Raw genomic sequence first — 23,119 nt, forward strand, 5'->3', positions numbered from 1 at the left:
TAAAAATTCATCAGAAATTAAAATGTTATTGAGAAAATTCAGTTATCGAAAGTTTCGTGTTAACGTTTAGGACGAAGACGTTAATCTTCTCCGCGAGCTCGTTACCATAATTAATTAACGTATCTTCGTTAACATAAACGGTCGTGGCAACTTACTGACAATGAGTAATGAATTTTGCTTTTACACCTTCCGATTTTATTATTAGAATGTTTGTTGGTTTTTTTTTTAATTGAATTGGTTTCTTTGTCATGATATACACGGGATGGCGTGGGCCATCAACCCTTCCAAGAACGAATTATACATGTATTAGTACCAACAGAACAACAACAAAAAAAGGAACGAAAAAATAGGGAGCTGAGGTAATTTGCCGCCATGAACCAAAGAATTATATATTAAGGAAACCGCAAAAAAAAATTTACTTTTATTTCGGTTTTTGGTAGCACCTGCGATATCGTTAATAATAACTAACAAGGACATCCTCAAAAAGGTTTTTTTTTTTGTAAAAATCCTGTTACTTAGAAAAAGTTTAACAGTTTCCTTATACCGTTTGATTTATGTTAAAGGTCTCCCCTGATACATTTTGTATTCAAATTCGTCAAAACGTATGCAAAAGGAAACGGTATAGAATGCGGAGTCCATCTACCTGAGTAGGACTACTTTAAGCAAAAGGAACCGCAGGTGTTAAGAAAAACGAACACATCAGGTAGACGCGAAATTTTTAAAAGTCCTGGTAGATTCATTTTTGTTGTGGGTGAAATGATAACGTCTAGTTAAACTAAAAACTTAAATTATTATTTATCCGATTAAATGTTATGGTTATTTTAACACAATATCTGTGAATAATTACATGGAACAGTTGTGGTAATAGTATAGAATTAGTATTGAGTTTATGATCAAGTGTGATTTTGAAATTATTTATTACCGCCTAACAATAAGTGTTGAGTTTAATATTTCATGTTTATTTATTAGATAAAAAATACTAAAAATGTGTCTAATTTATTAATTTAATTAAAAAATTAATGTGTTGTACCTAAAAATTGTTTGCAACATTAACAAAAAAATCCTTTCACTTCAATTTTACATTTAAACCAATTAATTTTTTTGATTAAAACATTTTCTTACCTTCTCCTCTTAATGGTCCAGGACTTGGTAGTGATGATCTAGGTGATGATGTAGGTGGTCCAACACCTTCTTCTTCGCTACTACTAGATGGTGAACTACCTCTAGTAAAACCTTTATTATTATTAGTAGTACGGTTAAAATAAACTCCGTTCGTTTGTAACAGCATCATTTGTCTTTGTGCAGCCAAATTAGAAATTTGTTGTTTAAGTTGTGAGGCGACGGTAGCTGATGATTTTGTTTTAAATTTGGACATGGTGAAGTCCAAGGGTTGGTCCGTCGTCTCGTGGGGTGGAAGGAGAACGTGTGAGGGCTGTTGAAGAAGCATTGGCATGTCTTCCTTCGACGGCCTCCAATAAGGCTGGTGCGACGACAAGAAGTCGATGTTATTATTATTGAGACTGTTCTTCAGTTTGAGATCGTTTAGATTGTTGTTGGTCGAATGATGATGGTGATGATGATTGTGGTGGTGATGTTGGTGGTGGTGATGTTGGCGGTGGTGACGATTTTGGTGGGTAGTTGGTGAGCTGGTATCTACCCACCTTCTCACGTGGTCACTTTTATAATCCGCCAGATTTGGTTACGAGCTGTCCAAACCGCACCACTCAATTTTTTTCTGTATCAGTCAATTTTTTTTAAACACAGTCAAACTATAAGAAAAAAAACTCAATTTCCAGATTGTCCTTGTTGCAACTTGTATTATTATTAAATACTAGTCTCGAATCCTTTCTAGAAACATTGTTTTTAAAAAAATAAAACGCACGTACAGCAAAACACCCGTCCACTCTTAACCGAATACTGACAGTAACTATATCGCAAGTCTCTTTAACTGTGGGGTTGCTTTCAGTCTGTATGGGGGTTGAAACGGGAATGCGAACGCTGTTGCTACCGCCACAACAGTCAACAGTCATATAACAGCGTGCATTTGCATCGAAGGAGATGCTGTGCGCGCCTCCGGTGGGGGAAGACGGTCCCGAAGAGTTTTTGGTGGGGATGACTCTTCGTCCAATCGCAACGTTGGCTCCGCCAATATACAATAGTACATAAATTGTATGGATTATTTATTTATGCCGAGCGTTATGTATGTATGAATATATGTATTAGGTGGAAAAGGATTATTTTTCGCGTTCCCGCCCCCTCGTCCCCCCTTCCCAGGAACCTCCCCTCAATCCCCCCAACATTCATTCGCATCGTCGGGATGTCCTTAATGGGAACTTAAATCAATAATATCGTGATTAAGATCCTATCTTTGCGTGCAGACTGTATTACTTGCATCTTTTCCTAAGAAATTCAGTAAAGATGATCAAAATTATTTTCTTTTATATGATCTATATAAATATATAGATCATGCATCTCCCCAATAATCTTGCTTATGCATTTTTTTACCTAAATCCGAAGTGTCAATAAACTTGGTATTCCAAAGTTGATTTTAATTCATGCCTAATTCTTTTTTGAACCTAAGTACGTAATGTTTGCTTATTGTAGTATATTAGCATTAGAACAAGTATAGGTATTTCGGCAACCACACCATTACATCATATCATATGGAAAGTATGTTATGGAATTGCTAAGAAAGAATTTGACAACCCAGAATGTATGAGCAAAAACATAGCTGATAATCTTTTTTGATGCAAACGGTGTGATGGATGATAAATTTTTTTTATTGTAACTCAAATTATTAATAGTAGTGCTTTTAATTAAGTAAAATCTCTTAACGAAAAAGATGCCTAAATCATAATTTGCAATTTTTGGATAAAATACTGAAGCTGATATAAAATCTAATCTATCGTATATTTTCTGCACTCACTAACTACAAATGTGCCATGACAAAATTACTCAACCACAAAAATGCCGCCAGTTACATTGTCGTGTGATATTGTGGAAACAATGAAGATGTTAGTGATAGCGTCAGCAATTTCATTTCTTAACTCATCGGAATGTGAGTCTTCACGTACACCGTTAATTAACACTATATATTTTTGTATTAGGATTACATCAAATTACGTATACTTATTGTATTAAATTGCGTACTTCTCCATGCCTAATTTCTTTTCGAAAAAAAATCTATAGTGTGTATCGATACGATAAACATTTTTGATATGTGGTTTCAAAATAAATTTGTTCTACACGTAAAAAAATGTATGGACGGCAAAGGTCTCCATCAAAAAGCAGTATTGCTTCTTTTAATGCGCCATCTCATCCGCCAGTTGAAGCGTTGTCAGCTGAGGACGGAAATATCACAGTTTTGTATCTTCCGCCAAATGTGATCGTCCTAATTCAACCTATAGATCAGGGTTAATTGAAACAATGAAGAGGTTGTACAGAAAAAAATTAATGATGAAAATGTGAAAGCTACAATTGAAAAATGTTTTAACAATATTTTATGCCATGAATCAGCTTTAGATGTGTTTCAGTAGTTAAAAAATTTTCAGGGTTGTGAAGAACTGGATGATGAAAATATTCTGGAATGGCTAAATATTGCCTGGAATATTTTGGACTGCGAATATATCAACGACGATGATCTGGTCCACAATCCCAAGTCAGCTGCAAGAAAGCACTTGCAGGTGCTGAAACTTTTTAAATTTTATGGAACAGCAAGATGATATTAACTTTCGTTCTCGAATGCAAAAGTGTCATTTCGCTATCTTGTATCAAAAATAACTAGTTTATTATTATTATTTAGTTTTATAGTAAAGAAGGTTATTTTGCACCAGTTTATTTCTTTCATTATACAATTCTGTAAACTTTTGTAAGAACAAAAATTAAACATTAATAATTTTAAAAACGTCACTGTATTAACAAACGTCACTTATATATGGACATTTTTATCATAAAATTTAAATTATGCAAAGACACATGCCGAACAGGAGATACACTTGATGTATGGGAATATAAAAAAAACGTTGGTGATATGAATTAGGATGCAATAAACCCACCACAACAAGATATTTTCTTCTGATGGCTTGGTATCACTTGTTAAAACATCAAAAGGATTTTGCTATCTCTTAATAGACCTTAATAGTGGATAACGATTATCTAGAAGGTAACTCCAAAGTAGTAACTCTGGTAGCAGAGTATAATGGAGGATAATGTTGCAATATGAGATAAATAACAAGGTAAAATTTGGGGCACCATACGAGATAAATTCGTCCTATGTAAAGAAAAAATCTGTGTCAGAAGTTTGCAAAAATAAATATCTGCAACAGAGAGGTGCCCAACAACCAGATAACTTCACGTCCTGAAAAAGAAATTAAAGGGAAATAATCCAAGAATATTGGGTTTACTCGAAATGATGTATCACCGCCTCAGTTTGAGCAATTACCACTAATAATAGGTAATTGTTGATAAGATTTGATCTTTCATCTTTTTAAAGACATCTTACAACCCAGTTTAAAAAAAATCTTGGTGAACGAGAAATTAGGTAACCTTGAAATATTTTATGCTGCTGTTCCAATACTTCTGTTATCACAATTTCCTCCTGGGTTGCTAAACAGCTTAAAATTAATAAATCAATATAGTAGATAGATATTGTGGAAACAATTAATGAAGATGTTGTTCTTAACTCACATTTTTATCATAAAATTTAATTTATACTGCAAAGACACTTGATGAATTAGGATGAAATAAGCCCACCACAACAAGATATTTTCTTCTGATGACTTGGTATTACTTGTTAAAGCATCAAAAAGACTTTAGTATCTCTTAATAGACTCTAATAGTCTCTCTATTGGATGACATTTATCTAAAAGGTAACTCCAAAGTAGTAACTCTGGTAACAGAGTATAATGATGTACTGGAGGGTAATCTCGCAACATGAGAAAAACAACAGAGGTAAAATATGGGACACCATGCGTGATAAATGCGTCCTACGTAAAGGAGAGCTGCTAGAAATTAAACATGGTGCATTAAAAAAACCTTTGTCAGAAGTTTGCAAAAATAAATATCCCCAATATAGAAGAAGAATATTGGATTTACTCCAAAAATGTTTGTATGCTTTGCTTGTAATTCAGACTCTAACGACTTAAAGATGTATCACTGCCTCAGTTTGAGTAATTACCACTAACGTCTTACAACCCAGTTTAAAAAAAATCTTTGAAATATTCTATACTGCTATTCCAATACTGATGTTACCCCACTTTCCTCCTGGTGTGCTAAACCGCTTAAAATTAAAAAGTCAATCAAAGTTTCTTGGGCAAAAAAGTATTGAAATCTTAATTTAGAAAATCTTAGAAAAATGAAGAAGCAGCTAATCTTAACATCATCACCAATCTAGTCCAAAAACACAAAAATTCAAATCTCTATTAGTTTTGACCAATTTAGTAACCTTATATTTTGTATAAAAACTCCAGAACAACCAGAATAAGTGTTATGCATTAATCACATTACAATTCTTGTCGTCAGAAATACATATTCTAGAAATCAACTAATGTTATCTTTTTTACTTTTTTCCAAATCTTCCACAGGGTATTTGAGATGGGTTGGAAGATGATTGTATGGGTATTTTATTATAGTGACTCCTCCATACTCTGGATTGTGATTACAATACCACCTTCATGAACATTATTACGTGGTCTCATGTCCTTTCAGATTGAACCTCAACCAGTTGAATTCTAATTATGGCTACCCACCGAAACCAGGAACTCAATAATAGTTTTAAATTAATCTTTCAGAATGTTTTTGCATTCTTCTGCACGATGGTTATGCATTAGACGTATATATGGGTTATTGTGTTTATGTAGTTCTTTAATTTTTATGAATCAGACAATTCGGGCAAAATATTTTGGACTTTTTTGGACTCATACAACATCTAAATTATTTCCCTGTATAATTCACCCTGTATAATTTTTAAATAAAGACATAATAAACCATTTAAAACTTAACAAAAATTTGCAAAATCATTTCCGTTTCACAAAACCATCACTTTAAAAAGGTAAAAGACTACCGCTTCTAACACAACAAAAGAAATATCTACCTGAAATTGGAGTCGATTCAAGATTTTTAGTTTCTGGTTAAACCCAATAATTATATCGATATAAATGTGAAATGCTTTTGAGAATAACGACTATGATTCTAATAGTAGAGTATATTTGTGGTAGATACAAGAAATGTTTATGGTCCATATCGGTTTTGATATGTTATTATTTGAAATGTAAAATTTGGTTGTAAAAAGAATCGGGAGAGAGAAAAATGCGGTTGGAGTGAATTCTTGAACGTTTTTTGGTGTCGAGATACGTTAGAAATCATAGTCGCGAACGCGAGCTGTAAAATTTTATGGCATCTCATGACCGTCCCACTCCTTGCCATTGGCTAAGTGCGTTCTAAAAATGGAGAGAAGTTGCGCCGGGCGCTTCCACGTTTACGTTCATAGTTGTATCATACAAGGTTAGATATTGCTTATTACTTTTGTAACATAATAACAATTTCGGTTTTTTTTTGATGGATTAAAATTTTAATCATTATGTTGAGTTAATAAACTCAATTTATACTATTAACGTCAACTTTATTATATTGATTCCGTAAATTAAGTGCTTTTATTTTTTTATTACTCTCTTTACTTGGAAGAAATCTCAATTTTACTTTATGACAGAAAACGATTTGATAGCCACCATAAAACTTGTAAACAAAACCCAGGCTACTAACCAGTAGGAAAGTCTCGCATATATTTTTTTAAAAGAAGTTAGTTTATTACACTTTCTTTCTTTGAAAAAAAAAACCTTTTTTTATGACTCATGCGTATTTTTTCTTCAAAGTTAATTTATTACTTCTTAGTTTTTTAGCTTCTTTTAAGTTTAAGCATTGTTAAAGTTGTTTTAAAATTTTCTCGCAATAAGATAAAAAATAAATCTTAAAAGGATCGGCTTCCACCCTCGAAATCCTCCAATGGGGGAGCGTTTTAAAATAAAATATCTTGGTTGTCATCCACCGTTTCCAACCGCCGCATTGGTGCATATCTAATGGGGTGGCAGCGTCTGCGCCCTTTCTGCTATAAAATCTGAATATGCGTGAGCGACGCCAGGCGTCGGGACGCCAATGGGGAAAGGGCGTTGAAACTCCTGGGTGATTCTAAAAAAAGAACCTGGGCGTTTCTTAAGATCCTAAAAAAAAACGCCCATCAAAAAATTTGGATTGATTTGAAACAACAAAAATTGAAAAAGGAATAAAAATTTTCTTTTTGATTAAAATGAAAAATTGTTGAGTATATCCGGTCAAGTCTAGGAGTTGTGCGCGAAAGTCAGCGTAGGAACTGCAGATATATTATGGCATATATACGGGGCCGTGTTGTATTGATTTTAATGTCGGGGCCCCCGTTCAATTCGCGCCCTTATGTCCCGGGAATCTCGGGTCGCACGTTCCGTATGCGCGCCGAAGCCGCCCGCCCCGGCTTCCTCAATAATAAACACTCTAATATTAAAGTTACTCCCCGGTTTACTACCCGGACGTTATAAAGGGGTTGCCCGGATAAAGCAATTATTCGTCCGGAATTATTTACGAAATTTCTGCTCCGGCTGCTTCGACCTTTATTGTTAAAACCCACCACCAAAAGTTTTATAGCATTGTGATACTAAATTTATTTGTCTTCTTTAAAAAATGTATGCATACAAAAATTTAAAAAAAAAATCAGTCATTTAGAATCCCTAAATACCTTTGGAAGAGTTTTTAAGATATTTCTAGATAACCTTGAGTATTTTTCAAATCCTCCTAGACACTCTTGGAAATTCCAAGAAACTCTCTTGAAGTCTTTGACTAATGGGAATTATTAGAAATTCTTGAATATCTTTGTTCTTAATTTATCATTTATACATTTTTGCAACAACTATGAAATCTCTGAGATTCGTTAGAAAATCCTGAACAGGTTGAAAAAAATTCTGGAAGTCTTTATGTGTCTCTGGACACTGTTAGAAGTTCTAAGATATTCTCTTGAATCCTTAAAAATCTTTTATAAATAAAAATCCCTGAATATCTTTGGAAACCGTACTGAAGAAGAAATTCTCTTGCAATATTTAAAATTACTTGTAAATTTATGGAAATACCCAAAAACCTCGAGAAATTGTTAGAAATTCTTGAATAAGTTTGAAAAAGAATCCTTAATAATCTTTAGATATCCTAGATACTTTAAAAAAATGCGGATGAAATTTCTGAAAAAGCGGTTTTGATATCCAAAAATTTCTGGAGGACTATGATGTCTTTTATAATGCTTATAAAAATCCCTGAAAAGCTTTGGATATCCTTAGACACTCTCTGGAAATTGTAAAAAATAATCTTGAAGCCTTTGACAATACTTTGTAAGTTTCTTGCCACATCTAGAAATCAATGGTAATCATTAGAAATCCCTGAATATCATCAGAAATCCCTGAAATATTTTTAAAATTCTTGGATATGCTAGAAAATTCTAAGAAGTTCTCTTGAAATCTTTAATTTATCATTTATACATTTTTATAACAGCTCTGAAATCTCTGAGAATAGTAAGAAAATCCTGAACAGATTGAAAAAAGTTATAGAAGTTGTGGAGGTCTTTATGTGTCTTTGGATACTCTTACAAATTCTAAGATAATCTCTTGAATCCTTAAAAATCTTTTATAAATATTAATAATCACTCAAAAATCCATGGGAATAGGTAGAAATTCCTGAATATCTTTGAAACCCGTACTGAACTCCTTGAAATTCAAAAAACGCTGCTAATTCTCTTGCAATACTTAAAATTACTTGTAAATTTCTGAAAATAATCCGTAATATTCTTTAAGTATTCCTAGATACTTTAAAAAAATGCTGAGAAATTTTTGAAAAAGTGGTTTTGATATCCAAACATTTCTGGAAGACTATGAATGTCTTTTATAATGCTTATAAAATTCCTGAAAAGCTTTGGATATCCTTAGATACTCTTGGAAATTTCAAGAAATACTTTTGAAGTCTTTGACAATACTTTGCAATTTTCTTGACACATCCCGAAATCAATGGAAATCATTAAAAATTCCTGAATATGTTTGGAAATGTCAGAAAATTTTTTAAAATGCCTGGATATCCAAGGATATTCTAAGAAGTTCTCTTGAAATTCTTAATTTTTCATTTATACGTTTTTGCAATAGCTCTGAAATCTCTGAGAATAGATAGAAAATCTTGAACAGATTAAAGAAAATTGTGGAAGTCTTTATGTGTCTCTGGATACTCTTACAAATTCTAAGATAATCTCTTGAATCCTTAAAAATTTTTTATAAATATTAGTAATCACTCAAAAATCCATGGGAATAGGTAGAAATTCCTGAATATCTTTGAAAACCTTACTGAAGTCCTTGAAATTCCAAAAACGCTCTAGGCACTCTTGGGAGGTTTAAGAAATCGTCTTGAAATACTCAAAATTACTTGTAAATTATTGAAATATCCCACAACCTCGACAAATTGTTAGAAATCCTTGAATAACTTTGAAAGTTTTAAAAATCATTAATAATCTTGAAGTATTCCTAGATACCCTAAAAAAATGCTGTGAAACTTTTTAGAAATTTTTGAAAAAGTGGTTTTGATATCCAAAAATGTCTGGAAGCCTAGGAATGTCTTTTATAATGCTTGTAAAATCCCTGAAAATCTTTGGAACTTCTTAGACACTCTTGGAAATTGCAAGAAATACTCTTGACGTCTTTGACAATACTTTGTAAGTTTCTTGACACAACCAGAAATCAATGGGAATCATTAGAATTTCCTGAATATCTTTAGAAATCTCGGAAAATTTTTTAAAATGCCTGGATTTCCAAGGATATTCTAAGAAGTTCTCTTGAAATCGTTAATTTATCAGTTATACATTTTTGCAACAGCTCTGAAATCTCTGAGAATAGTTAGAAAATCCTGAACAGATTGAAAAAAAGTTATAGAAGTTGTGGAAGTCTTTATGTGTCCTTGGGCACTCTTAGAAATTCTAACAAATTCTCTTGAATCTTTAAAAATCCCTTATAAATATTTGGAATCACTCGAAAATCCATGGGAATAGGTAGAAATCCCTGAATATCTTTGAAAACCGTACTGAAGTCCTTAAAATTCCAAAAACGCTGCTAATTCTTTTGCAATACTTAAAATTACTTGTAAATTTGTGGAAAGACTCAACAACCTCGAGAAATTGTTAGAAATTTCCTTGAATTATTTTGAAAAAAATTTAAAAATCCTGAATAATCTTTAGGTATTCCTAGGTAATTTAAAAAAATGCGGAGAAATTTTTTAGAAATTTTTGAAAAAGTGTTTTTGATATCCAAAAATTTTTGGAAGATTATGAATGTCTTTTATAATGCTTATAAAAATCCCTGAAAATCTTTGCAAATCCTTAGACACTTTTGGAACTTGCAAGAAATACTCTTGAAGTCTTTGACAATACTTTGTAAGTTTCTTGCCACATCGAGAAATCCCTGAATACCTTCGGAAATCCCAGAAATTTTTTTAAAATGCCTGGATATGCTAAAAAATTTTAGAAGTTCTCTTGAAATCCTTAATTTATTGAAAATCCTGGAAAATCCATGGGAATAAGTAGAAATAACTAAATAACATTGGAACCCGAACTGAAGTCTTGGGAGTTTTAAGAAATTCTCTTGAAATACTTAAAATTACTTGCAAATTTCTGAAAATACCCAAAAACTTGGAGAAATTGTTAGAAATTCTTCAATAGCATTGAAAAAGTTTTAAAAATCCTTAATAATCTTTAGATATCCTAGATACTCTAAAAAAATGCTGAGAAATTCTTTTGAAATTTTTGAAAAATTAGTTTTGAAATCGATAAATTTCTGGAAGTCTTTAAATGTCTTTTATAATGCTTATAAAATCCCTGGAAAGCTTTGGATATCCTTACACTCTCTTGGAAATTGCAAGAAATACTCTTGAAGTCTTTGACAATACTTGAGTCTTGACAAATGTTTGGAATTTCAAGGAAACACTTTAAAATTCCAGGAATTTCTCTAAATATCTTTCAGAACTCTTTTTAAATGTCCCCAAAACCGCAGAAATCCATGAGGATCAATAAAAATCCCTGAGTATTATTGGAGAACCTTATAAAATCCTTGATAATTTTTAGAAAACCGTATAATCATTTGGAAATTTCAAGAAATTCTCTTCAAATCCTTGAAATTCCTTTCTAAATTTCTGGAAGTATCCTAAAAGCTTGAGCAGCTTGAAGATAAGTTACAGGATTCGGAAAATCTTTATGTATCTTTAAACAGTTTTGGAAATTCCAAGAAATTCTTTAAAATTTTTTGTTAATTTCTGAAATGATACGAAAAATCCTTGAATATTTTGGAAAATAACATTGCAATTGTCTAGAAATTTCTAAATATCTATTGAGAGAGAAATTTGTGAGCCTCAATATAAATCCCTAAATATTCTTGCAGAATCTTATTAAATCCTTAATAATATTATTTGGAATCAATGAAATTTCACAATATTCAATCTTATTAACTTATTTCATTTAAAATTTTTTCTAATAAATCATCCCTTATTTATTCAAACTTTTTTATTGAAATCTTCAACCAACATTTTTATCCTAAAAAAACTTTGTGAGAACATCACACACACTAAAAATCGATTTCTAAAAAAAAACGAGTAAACGTCCCGACGTTTTCTGATGATTCCTGTATAAATAGACGCAATCTGGTATCGGATCATCTTACCCCCCTCTCGCATAGCATCTCAAATAATCGTTTTTCCCGTAAAGACGATAAATAAAAAGCTAAAAAAACGTTATAGGGCAAAGTAGGTCGCAAGGTGCGGCGTTCGTTGAAAGAGAAGAGAAAAAAAATCGTTTAAAAATCCCGTTTCCTGGGAAAAAGAGGGAACCCCTTGCAACGTCTTTTTTTAGGGTGAAAAGGTAAAAAAAGGTAGCATCCCTTTGCGATTTTGCATCTACCGACTTAAAATGAGTTGAGGAATCGCTTACCTGGGAAGAAGCTTTTTTTTAATAAAAAGAAGAAAAATAAAGGAGGAATAATCCCCGAATTTGATGTTTTTTTTTTCTTTGGAGAGATCGTGTGAATATGAAATTTCTTTTATAAAAAAGAAGTTTCTGTAAAAAAGGTTTGATTAAATTATTTATACCACCCTATATAAAGAAATTGAACCTTTTTTTTTTGATTAATCTTCTTTTATAGATTTTTCCCACATTTATATACTGGAAATTTCAAATAACTCGCAATATATGAATGCAGTAAACAGTTATGAAACTACTATTACTTGCATTGACCCACATAAAATGGGGTCAACACATAGCTTAATAGTATAGGCATTGGGTAGTTTTGCAAAAAAAAAGTTTTGCTTTCCGAACTAGCACTAGACTTAGAAATAGAAATATTTGGGTTTAACCGCAGGTCTCTCAAGACGGCTAAACCCGAATGATTCTAGTTCTAGGTCTTGTTAGTTCTTGTTTTACACTATTACTACAACTAACACAAGACCTAGAACTAGAATCATTCGGGTTTAGCCGCACGTCTCTTAAGACGGCTAAACCCGAATGATTCTAGTTTTAGATCTTGTGTTAGTTCTAGTGATAGTGTTAGTTACTAGACTTAGAACTAGAATCATTCGGATTTAGCCGCACGTCTCTCAAGACGGCTAAATCCGAATGATTCTAGTTCTAGGTCTTGTGTTAGTTCTTGTTTTACACTATTACTAGCACTAACACAAGACGTAGAACTAGAATCATTCGGGTTTAGCCGCACGTCTCTTAAGACGGCTAAACCCGAATGATTCTAGTTCTAGGTCTTGTTAGTTCTTGTTTTACACTATTACTACAACTAACACAAGACCTAGAACTAGAATCATTCGGGTTTAGCCGCACGTCTCTTAAGACGGCTAAACCCGAATGATTCTAGTTTTAGGTCTTGTGTTAGTTCTAGTGATAGTGTTAGTTACTAGACTTAGAACTAGAATCATTCGGATTTAGCCGCACGTCTCTCAAGACGGCTAAATCCGAATGATTCTAGTTCTAGGTCTTGTGTTAGTTCTTGTTTTACACTATTACTAGCACTAACACAAGACGTAGAACTAAAATCATTCGGGTTTAGCCGCCCGTCTCTCAAGACGGCTAAACCCAAATGATTCTAGTTCAAGGTCTTGTGTTAGTTCTGGTGATAGTGTTAGTTACTAGACTTAGAACTGGAATCATATGTAAAACAGGAACTAACACAAGACGTAGAACTAAAATCATTCGGGTTTAGCCGCACGTCTCTCAAGACGGCTAAACCCGAATGATTCTAGTTCTAGATCTTGTGTTAGTTCTTGTTTTACACTATTACTAGCACTAACACAAGACGTAGAACTAAAATCATTCGGGTTTAGCCGCACGTCTCTCAAGACGGCTAAACCCGAATGATTCTAGTTCTAGGTCTTGTGTTAGTTCTAGTGATAGTGTTAGTGCAATGCTAGAACTAACACTAGACTTAGAACTAGGATCATTCGGGTTTAGCCGCACGGCTCTCAAGACGGCTAAACCCGAATGATTCTAGTTCTAGGTGTTATGTTAGTGCTAGTAATAGTGTAAAACTCTGATGACGCACGGCTAAACCCGAAACTTTCTAGTTCTAGGTCTAGTGTTAGTTCAATAAAAATATGCAACATAGTGATATTTTATGTAACTTTATGTATCTAACGTTAGACTTTGACCTAGTATGTTGCATTTTATGTGAGACAAAATAAGTACGCCCTGGTTTCTATGAAAAGATATTTTTATATATTGCATTTTAAGTAAAATTTACTGTATAATCTTAATTATTTTATGGTTTTAGTTTTTAAATCTATCTTTTGATTAAATTGTAAAAGTATAATGAATAATAATTGCCATTATTAGTTGCTATAAAAGTGGAAACTGTATAAAAAGAATTTTCACACATTTCTAAAATCGGAAATCGTTAATTTAACAGCATATATATGTTTACTCATTACACACTTACATCTTAATTAGCGATTAAGATTTATTTTAACCTGTCGACTTCTTGGTATCCAATTAGCAATTAATGTTTACCTATTAAACAAATTAGTCTTCAATTATTCTTAATAACGGGAGATTATTTCTGGCACCTTATAAGGTTTATCTTACCACTAAGCCTCAATCTGCATAAATTCACGTTTAAAATATGCGGGTTCAGGTAGAAAAAATGCAGATTTCGCTTTGTGTTGGTGTTTTTCTGGACCAACAACCCCCATATAACCCGAAAATTGATTGATTAATTGATTGTTTTTATTATATTTTTGTTGATGCGGGTAAAAATTTATCTTTTGAACAAACACGATTTTCAATTCTAAACATTAACGGGTAATATATCAAACCGAAATAGATCCGCCATCTGCTTAAAATGGATTCATTTATTTCGCACCCACCACCTACCATAACTTATACCCATGGTGTATGTATGTAAAGCTGTAAATAAAACCATAATCGGGCGTTACCTTTCACTATAACGGTTTCGTCGGGTTAGAAGAATGCGGAAGGGCTGATGAAAGGGGTGGCCATTTTACTTCTTTTTTTTACTACGACCGGGAAGCGATTTATATAACGAGTAATCGGTGCCACGTGGCAACCGGTTCATTGGAATTGTAAATGTCCCAACCCCTTCGACGGTGGGCCTCCTCATTTTTATACGTTAAGAGAGAAAGGAACGAAAGTAGGGACACGTGGCGGAGGCTGCTAGAAAACGTCACCTTATGTCGTCCTACAAGAAAAAAAACCCTCAAGAAAAAAAGGATTGTGTTAGGCACACGACGAAAAATAAAGGTGTTAAATTAAAGGGTTAAAAATTTATTTTGTTTAAAGAAATTAAGTTAAATCTAAAAATGTCTTTAAAGTTCTAAAAGATAATTAAGTATTGTGCACCCTGTTGGAATCGTAGTGGTGTGACGTTCTTATCTAGGAAAGCATCTGGTCCTTAGTCTGCCTCCGCTCTTTCTGGCAAATGGGAAGGAGCAGCCCGGTTAAATTAACTGTGGCTAAGTCGGAGGTTGAAATCTTCATTTTTTAGCACAGCTGTCGCCCGCCCCGACAGCAGTCCTCGGCCAAAACGGCAGTGACAATATCGTAGGTGGTTACACAATCACAATGCCGAGGCTACCCTCGCACTTTCGGCTCGAATAAGAGAAGGCATTAGAATTCGTTTAAAGAACGCTCCGCCATTGTCCTTCCAGCACAGTTTCTTGAACGACGTTTCAGCTTCTTACGAAGCTAGGTTTCTTCGTCTCCATTCCCTTCACCCCGTCTATCTATATTTTTTGCAAAGGCGAAAGGTGTTAACCGATACTGGGCAATGGAGTTATTATTCGTTGCCTCAACCATTCTTAACATCGGACTGACTGACGATTTATTGCGTTTCGACGCCCGTTCGGCCGTTAAATGACACGTGGGCAGTATATTTTAGGTGGAAATTCGAGTCGAGTGCTTTTTGAGCTCTCCAGGACACTATGATTTAGATACGCTTTTTTGAAAGGACTTCTTTTATAAGTATAAGCAAACATATTAAGATTATTAAGAGATTTCGCTTTGCTTTAATTAATTTTTTGTTTCTTTTTTAACATTATTTGGTGCTCCATTGTTGTATGGGATCCGGTCCATAAAAAAAAGATGTGGTGAAACGAAAGAAATGAGCGAGAGGTTAATGGTTTAAAGGGGGATATCAAGAAGGAGGGCGAATAAGACAACAAAAAAAACCGTTAATTATTTTGTGAGGCGGCATACGTGATGGAAATTAGCGATCACCGTCACCAAACGGATTTTATTAGATATTTATTTCTCTTCTGCAAAACGATACTCGTAAAACGGGGCGATTCTCCGAACGCGCGTAAACATTAATATTAAAGCGCGATTTTCGAACGTGTAAAAGGACATCGACCCAGCTTAATTAAACTTTAAATTTTCTTTCTAAAAATTTCTTAAAAAAAAAAAATCGTTAAAAAACGTTACATCTGATTTATATCCTGGGAAAAAATCTCGCAAAATCCGTTACTCCACGTGAATAGAGATTCCAGAAAAGAGTGAATCTAAAATCCGGAGACCCTTTCTTACGCAATTCGTTAAAAAAAGAAAAAAAGAACCAACCCTTACATCGCAATTTCCCCCTTTCGTATAAAATTTATATAAAATTCTAGGGCCCCGCGACTCCTTTTTATTATATCGTGAGAATCGCAGCTGAAGTCGTCCAAATTAAGCAGTCCCACCGAGAAAATTACTACTCGCGTTCAAAAATCGCGATCTTTGTTTCGTAAGACCCCCCGAAACGTTCGCACGAAGATTTCTGCGAAGCGAAGTTCACCTGCACATTTTTTGCCTCCAAAAATACCCATTTTGTGAAGAATGTACCTGCCGCATAGAAAAATATAAATCATAAAAAAGAGAAATCCAAACCATCATTTTATAAGAAATAAAACCTGTAACAACGTGATGGACGTTCCAATCGAGTTTAATTCGGTGTGAAATAGTATTTAAAAGCACTTTTTACAGATTTATTTTCTTAGCTGCTCACTCAACTGAAGAAACTTTGTTGAGCTTATATACCTGAGGTAAAGAATTATTTTCATAACTTTTTTAAATTTATCTACAAAAAAACACTCTTTAGTTACTTCTACGTTTTCCCCCCTGCTTCGATGTCATTTGCAGGAATTTTACTACCAAATGGCTAGGGCAAAGGTCAACGGAGCGTGTGATTGCCCGAAATCGTTTGTGGTGGAACTCCTGCGGGAAGAGTCGCCGAAGGGTTCCAAACCCCCTACGTGTTATTACAAGAACCGTGATGTTATTTTCCATAAAATGTCATTGTGGAAGTCAACTTCAACTACGTATAAAAAAAAATTTAAATGCATTCAAGAATGTAGCAAATTTCCTCTGTACACAAAATCGGTTCGTTGTATAGCCTTAAAAAGGCAATGACGTAGTTGTATGCAAAGTCCAACGGTGTCTTTGAATAATAATTGATCACCTGTCTCGAGACACCTGTGCGCGACATCATATTTTCCGGACACGAAGGCTTTAATTACATCCGATATATGCAAAGGACATCGGGCCCAGACCGTAATTACGTAATGTATTGCGACCCGTTCATTTATTATATTGGGTACACACATTCGGTGTTCTGCATAATTAACAAGGTGTTATTCGTTTTCCTTTTTTTTATTACGCTATCGCAATTCTCTTTCGAATTATTTTTTTAAATTAAGACATCACTTTCAAATAAACAGAAAACTTAACACCACAAGAAGTTATCTAAAAATTTACATTAGCTAGGTGTACCATAAATGATAGAGGTGTGAAGTAAGTATCAAAATAAAATCTGTAGCTTACATTTTTATTAATCAGCCAATCTCACTGCAACCTCAGTATAGCAAATTTAGTATGTTTATTAATATATTCTCACTATTTTCAAAATTTTATACATCTCAAAAATGAATATATAACCAGAAAAACCACATAAGACAAAAAGCTGTTAGTCCCATTTATCTGGCTTCATCATGATACATTTCTGTCCACTCCTGGACAGAAGTACTCCATGTTCTGAGCCACTGCGATCCAGTTTGTTGATATTCTTCTGAGTTCATCTATAAAGAGAAAATTTCTAAGTACATTTAGAGATTTCTGAGGATTTCACGAGGATTTCTAAACTGATTAATATTTTAAATATTTTCCTGAAACTTCTAATAATATTTTGAAGATTTCTGAAACAATCCAGAAATTTCTAATCATTTCATAAGATACCTAAGATTTCTGAAATTTATTCTAATTTTAAAATTTCTGAGGCATTCCAGTGTATCATGCTTCCAGTTTTCTCATGTAGCAATAACTTCCTCGTCTTTTTACCATAAAGATACCGTTGAATCAGTTTATTCTTTAACTTATCGTACTTCCTTGTTATTATAGGATTAGATAGAATATACCACACTTATCCCCAGTTCTTAGTATGTAACGTATTATTATTATACCAAGAGGGGGGGGGGCTTCTCCTTGTTTAAAATGGAGATTAGGTCATATACAAAGAGCTGCCTGGACACAACGTACACTCTGCTTGCCACACTACTACTTGATGCTGAAGTCAGAATCATAACATCAGATCAAAGATAGCTAAGATTTCTGAAATTTATGTGATGCGTCACAAGACTCTTAAGAAATGTCTCAAGAATTCTGAGACATTCTGGTTTCTAGTTTTCTCATGTAGCAATAACTTCCTTGAACAGAATATATTAGTGATGGAACGGATAGTGATTTCGCGAAAAGGCGGATATCCGGTTATCCGGCATATCTATCGGACCATTATGGTTATAATTTCTGGTACATTTCTGAAATTAATAAGAAAGCTGATAAGATATGTCAACTTATTTGGATCCACGATACAAAATGAACTTTTTTGATGCTGATTTAACTAACGAAGCAACTCAAAAAAGAGGATACTTTAATTAATAATTGGTGATATTTCCACAAGGATCCTGCAAGAAATTAATTTTATAACGAATTTTGAAAATTATCGATTAAAATTGCAACATCGAAAATTTTATCAAAACTTCAAATATTGTAAAAAACTAAAAATTATTTTTCAAAATGGGTTGGTTCATTGGGAAAAAGACACTTTTATTAACACTTTGGGAAACTTTCATACTCATATTCCAAGAACTAGATTTTATACGAATTTTTACTTAATCAACGAAAATTTAAAAAGTCGATCATTTCAAAAATTTATTTCTCAAAAACTGAAAGTGATTTTTCAAAATGGCTTTTTGAATTAAGAAGAGGATACTTTAATTAATAATTTAAAGTAATAGCAGCGACAGTTCTGTTAGTAATGAATGTGATGATGAATTACAAGCGAAGAGAAGGAAACTAGACGAAACTGCGAGATTTTATATATCGTATTGGTATTGTTACAATGAGGTTACTAAAGACAAACCTGATATAAATAAAGTTGTACTCAATGAAAAAGGTCCTATTGGGGTTGAACTTGATTATTATATGCAGTGTTCAACACCTAAAAGATATACTAATTCCTGTAAATGGTGGAGTACTAAGTAATAGGTTCTTATTATACAGCCAAAACCAGATATTTGGCCGTATTTTAAAAAATGGCCGGATAGGCCGGATACCAGATAGTTGTCTTGTACTTCTTCCCAGTTCCTAGTATGTAATGAACTCACTCTGTAATTGTATTTTAATTCTGTAGCGGAGATTTATCCCATTATGTATTGTACCAGGGGCTTAAATTGGAGGTTAGGTCAAGTAAAAAGAGTTGCCTGGATACAACATATACTCTGCTTGGAAGACTGTTATTTGCGATGAAGTCAGAAGCATAACACCAGATCAAAGATAGCTAAGAAGAAAACTAATGGTTTCTTATAAAGTTGAGGAAGTGTTCCACCGTTTTGCAGAGGAAGGAATCCAAAATGAGATTTTGCAACAACAGATTGTGTTATCACCTGCATCATAAGGGAGGCTCCCTAGCATTTTTAAGCTATTCCGTATAGACCAATTTTACTTCATAAATGCAAAGTGCGTGGAAGTCCATATAGGATGCAACCTAGGAATCAATTGATCCAATAGTCAGATTGTAAGCATGTCGTAATACACTTTAAACATTTTAGGAACATTTAACAACATCTTGTGAAGCTTTTTGAAAAGCTTCAAGACTTTGTTTAGGTGATTCAGGAATGTCATGTCAATACGTGCAAGGCGTCAGAAAAGGCTCACAAATTATATCCCCAGGGGACCTATTCTTTGGGATATGGTGACTAACCTAATTAACACCTCTTTGCATACACAAACAAACTGACAATTTCAAAGGCAAAATAATCGTCGTTTAATCTTGTGGAGGTATGTCGAAAGCAATGCAAGAACTTATGGGATACTTCAAGGAATTGCGTGTAGATATGTATCGATAAAGAGTTATACTGGTTAGTTCATAATAACATCGTTGACATTTTGGCTAAACAAAGAATTCAGGATGTGTTTGTAATCAAGGTTTAAAGGTCAATTGTTTCGGCAATGGCAAATGGAAAAGAATGTGTCGCAGAAAAAGGCCACATTTTCTTTACTATCAAAAAGTATGATTGCGATGCCAATACAGTTATAATTATATGAAAGTATTTTAAATTCGGATCGATTTAAAAGAAATACGTGAATATATGAAAAGAAGGCGGAATTCCAGTTGGCGCATCCCTTTTTAATTTTATGTCGAGTCATGCGAGCGATAATCACGCTCATTAGCGGCCGGCGCGGCCATAAATAACGCCGCAAATGGATGTAAATTAGCGCGGGGCGCTTCGGAATTAGCATCCACAGCGTTTAACCTCGAAGACGTCGTCCTTTCGCGCTCGATTCGTATAATATTCAAAAAGGCTCCGCAAATTGGGCTGGCTGGATTAACGCGATCCCAATTAAACCGTTTAAACAAAGGCGGCTCGGATGCCGACAGCTGCCTTTGATAGCATTAGTTCGGTACCGACTCGACTCTTTAGCTTAACTCATCTTTTATTCTATCAGTCATGATCAATTAAATTTTTGCGAATATATTATGTTTCAGGAAAAATTTATTTTCTAAAAATTAAATGATTATAGATTATTTACACTTAAATGTGGGCGTTATTGTCATTAATTTGGTTAGATAGGATATGTGATTTCGAGCATCGATACTCTGCGACCACGAGTTAAAGATAAGAGATCTGGTCCCAATGACGTATCGCTATAGAACACGAGCCGTAGTTGCAGGTTCTCGAGTTGGAGAGAGGAACAGGATGCAACGGTGCGTACCGCGACACCTCGTTGTAATCTTGGAACGATTGCGCGGTATTAAATTTATATTATCTCGGATCGCACCTTATCTTATTAGGGGGAAACACGTCATTAAAGAGGCGACGAGATCGCCACGAGTTCGTGTTAGCGTAGACTTCACGAAACTTACCGGATTGCCGTTAAATTTTTACTCAGCTAAAAAATTTTTAAGTATAAAGTTTTTGCTGTTGGCAAAGAAATTTAAATGAGGAGTTGAAAATCAGATAACTATCCCCACAGTAGCTAAGTAAAAATTGCTCACGCGTAACGCAAACAGAAACAACTTCTGTTGTGGTGTATTTATGTAGGTACGTCCTTTTCCGTCGTACTTTTCTTAAGAGAGTTAATTTGCAATAGTCTGAGTAGAAGGATAATTACGGTAAATTGCAGACCGGGTTTATACGAGCCTCGTGCGTGCCGGTTCGATTTGAATACAATAAACGCGTAACTCGGTCTGCGGAGAGACGTTTCTTGGAAAAAAGTGGCAAATCCGTCATGAGTGTGCATGCAAAACGCGTTCGAATAATGTATTCATTACCTCCGACGGACACATCAAGAGAACCGCGCTGCGATAAAATTTGCATAATGCATACTTGGCATCTAAGCCGCTCGTCGTTCTATCTAATTAATTAATATTTATCACCGCTTCGTTTGTTTGCTCGGCGATAAACGACTCGAGCCGCCCAAGCCTAAGATTGAAAATAGAAAATTGTCCACCTCTCGGTCAACCGGCCACAGGCAACAACTTTAAAGGACGCAGCACGGCGCTTGGGAAATCGTCATCGGCGGGAGTATTGCGCCAACGTTCTTGCATTTCTCACGGTCCACGGACGAAGAGCTACGCGCAGTTCCGCGACAAATCACTATTGATACACGACTATGTTTAACTATGTCCCAGATTACTGTTTCTTATATAGGTTAATTTATTTTTTATGTAAAACAATCACCTTTTATTTTATGCATATTTTTATATCTCTGATATAGTGAGTCCAAGCCGAATTGATCAATCTCACTGAAAGAAATTTTCTACGTATTATTAATAATCAGCGTTTATTAATAGCAACTTCATTGTCACATTGAAATTTTCATCGATATTATCAAAAATGTTATAGATTTTTCTTGGTGACTCTATAATGCATTTATCAATATTAAAAATCTGATTTATTGAAATTAATGTACAAAAATTATTCTGGCAACAACCTTTTTAATTTAGGCGAAGTATTCAATCATTACATCAATGAAACTTTTCGTTATGCTGATAATAAATACCAATAACACGAATTCGTAGTATTAATGTATACGTTTATTGGTCAATGAACAAGTACATCACCTTAATGTACAGGGTGTCCCAATTTCGATGTCCGCATAGGCTATCTCCGAAACTAAAAGAGATACAAAAAAAGTAGCTTACATGTCATGATCTCGTTTTTCGAAAAAATGTTAATGCCGAAAACTCCGAACAGCTATCGTCTTTTATTTTCGCCCTATCGGCAAAAAGTGAAAATTTTGCGAAAACGACAATTGCGAATATCTCACTTATTATCAACGATGGAGTATTATAAATAAAACATTATATGGGCAACTTTTTACGAAGAATTCAGTGGCGTAGGAAGAATTTTTTTCCCATCTTTTATTTTCGAGATTTTAGACGTAACTTTATTTTTTTAAATAGAAACCGTAGTTGGCTATGACCTAAAATAATTTGTTATTTTCTTCTGATAACAAATATATATAGTTTGTAGGGTATATTTCTTATAGTTATTGAATAATTAATAAAAATTCATTTTGTTCTATCTAAAACTAATGTATGTATTTAAAAGTTAATGTTGCTATGGTGATAACCATACTATGATGGAACATAATGTATCAAATAATTGCCAAAGTTTTTATTTAAAAATTCAATAACAACTCTATCATTATGAGCTGGTACGATGCACCAGCATGTTAGGTGTCAAAGTATAACAAAACTGAATAAAACATTACAATGAATTTCGAAAATTATGAAAATGTAACATGATGGAATGTGGAATGCTATATATTATCAGATAAGAATGCGACGTTAGCCGCGGAATTATATTTCACAAGGTATCCGGAAGAAAGGCAACCGCACGTAAGAACCTTCAGCCGGTTAGCAGAAAATTTAATAGATTTTTGGTCCTTCCCCAAACCACGTGCTAAAACACACCAAAATGGCCTGCAAGAGGATGAAGTCAATATGTTGACTTCACTTGCGATAAATCCATCAAC

The 23,119-nt window shown here is 33.8% G+C and overlaps 1 protein-coding gene across 2 annotated transcripts in view; it reads right to left on the reverse strand.

Annotated features, from left to right (window-relative positions):
• The window catches only part of LOC111414353 (POU domain protein 2-like), an 84,059-nt gene extending 82,389 nt beyond the window's left edge, over nt 1-1,670 (reverse strand). For both annotated transcript variants that reach the window (XM_023045672.2, XM_023045671.2), the window contains exon 1: nt 1,123-1,670. In XM_023045672.2, coding sequence (XP_022901440.1) covers nt 1,123-1,453 — 331 coding nt within the window. In that variant the 5' untranslated portion in view covers nt 1,454-1,670. The remainder of the gene's footprint in view (nt 1-1,122) is intronic.
• Between the last annotated feature and the right edge of the window lie 21,449 nt (nt 1,671-23,119).

This window comes from Onthophagus taurus, chromosome 11 (genome assembly GCF_036711975.1).
Source record: "Onthophagus taurus isolate NC chromosome 11, IU_Otau_3.0, whole genome shotgun sequence".
Taxonomy (NCBI): Eukaryota; Metazoa; Arthropoda; class Insecta; order Coleoptera; family Scarabaeidae; genus Onthophagus; species Onthophagus taurus.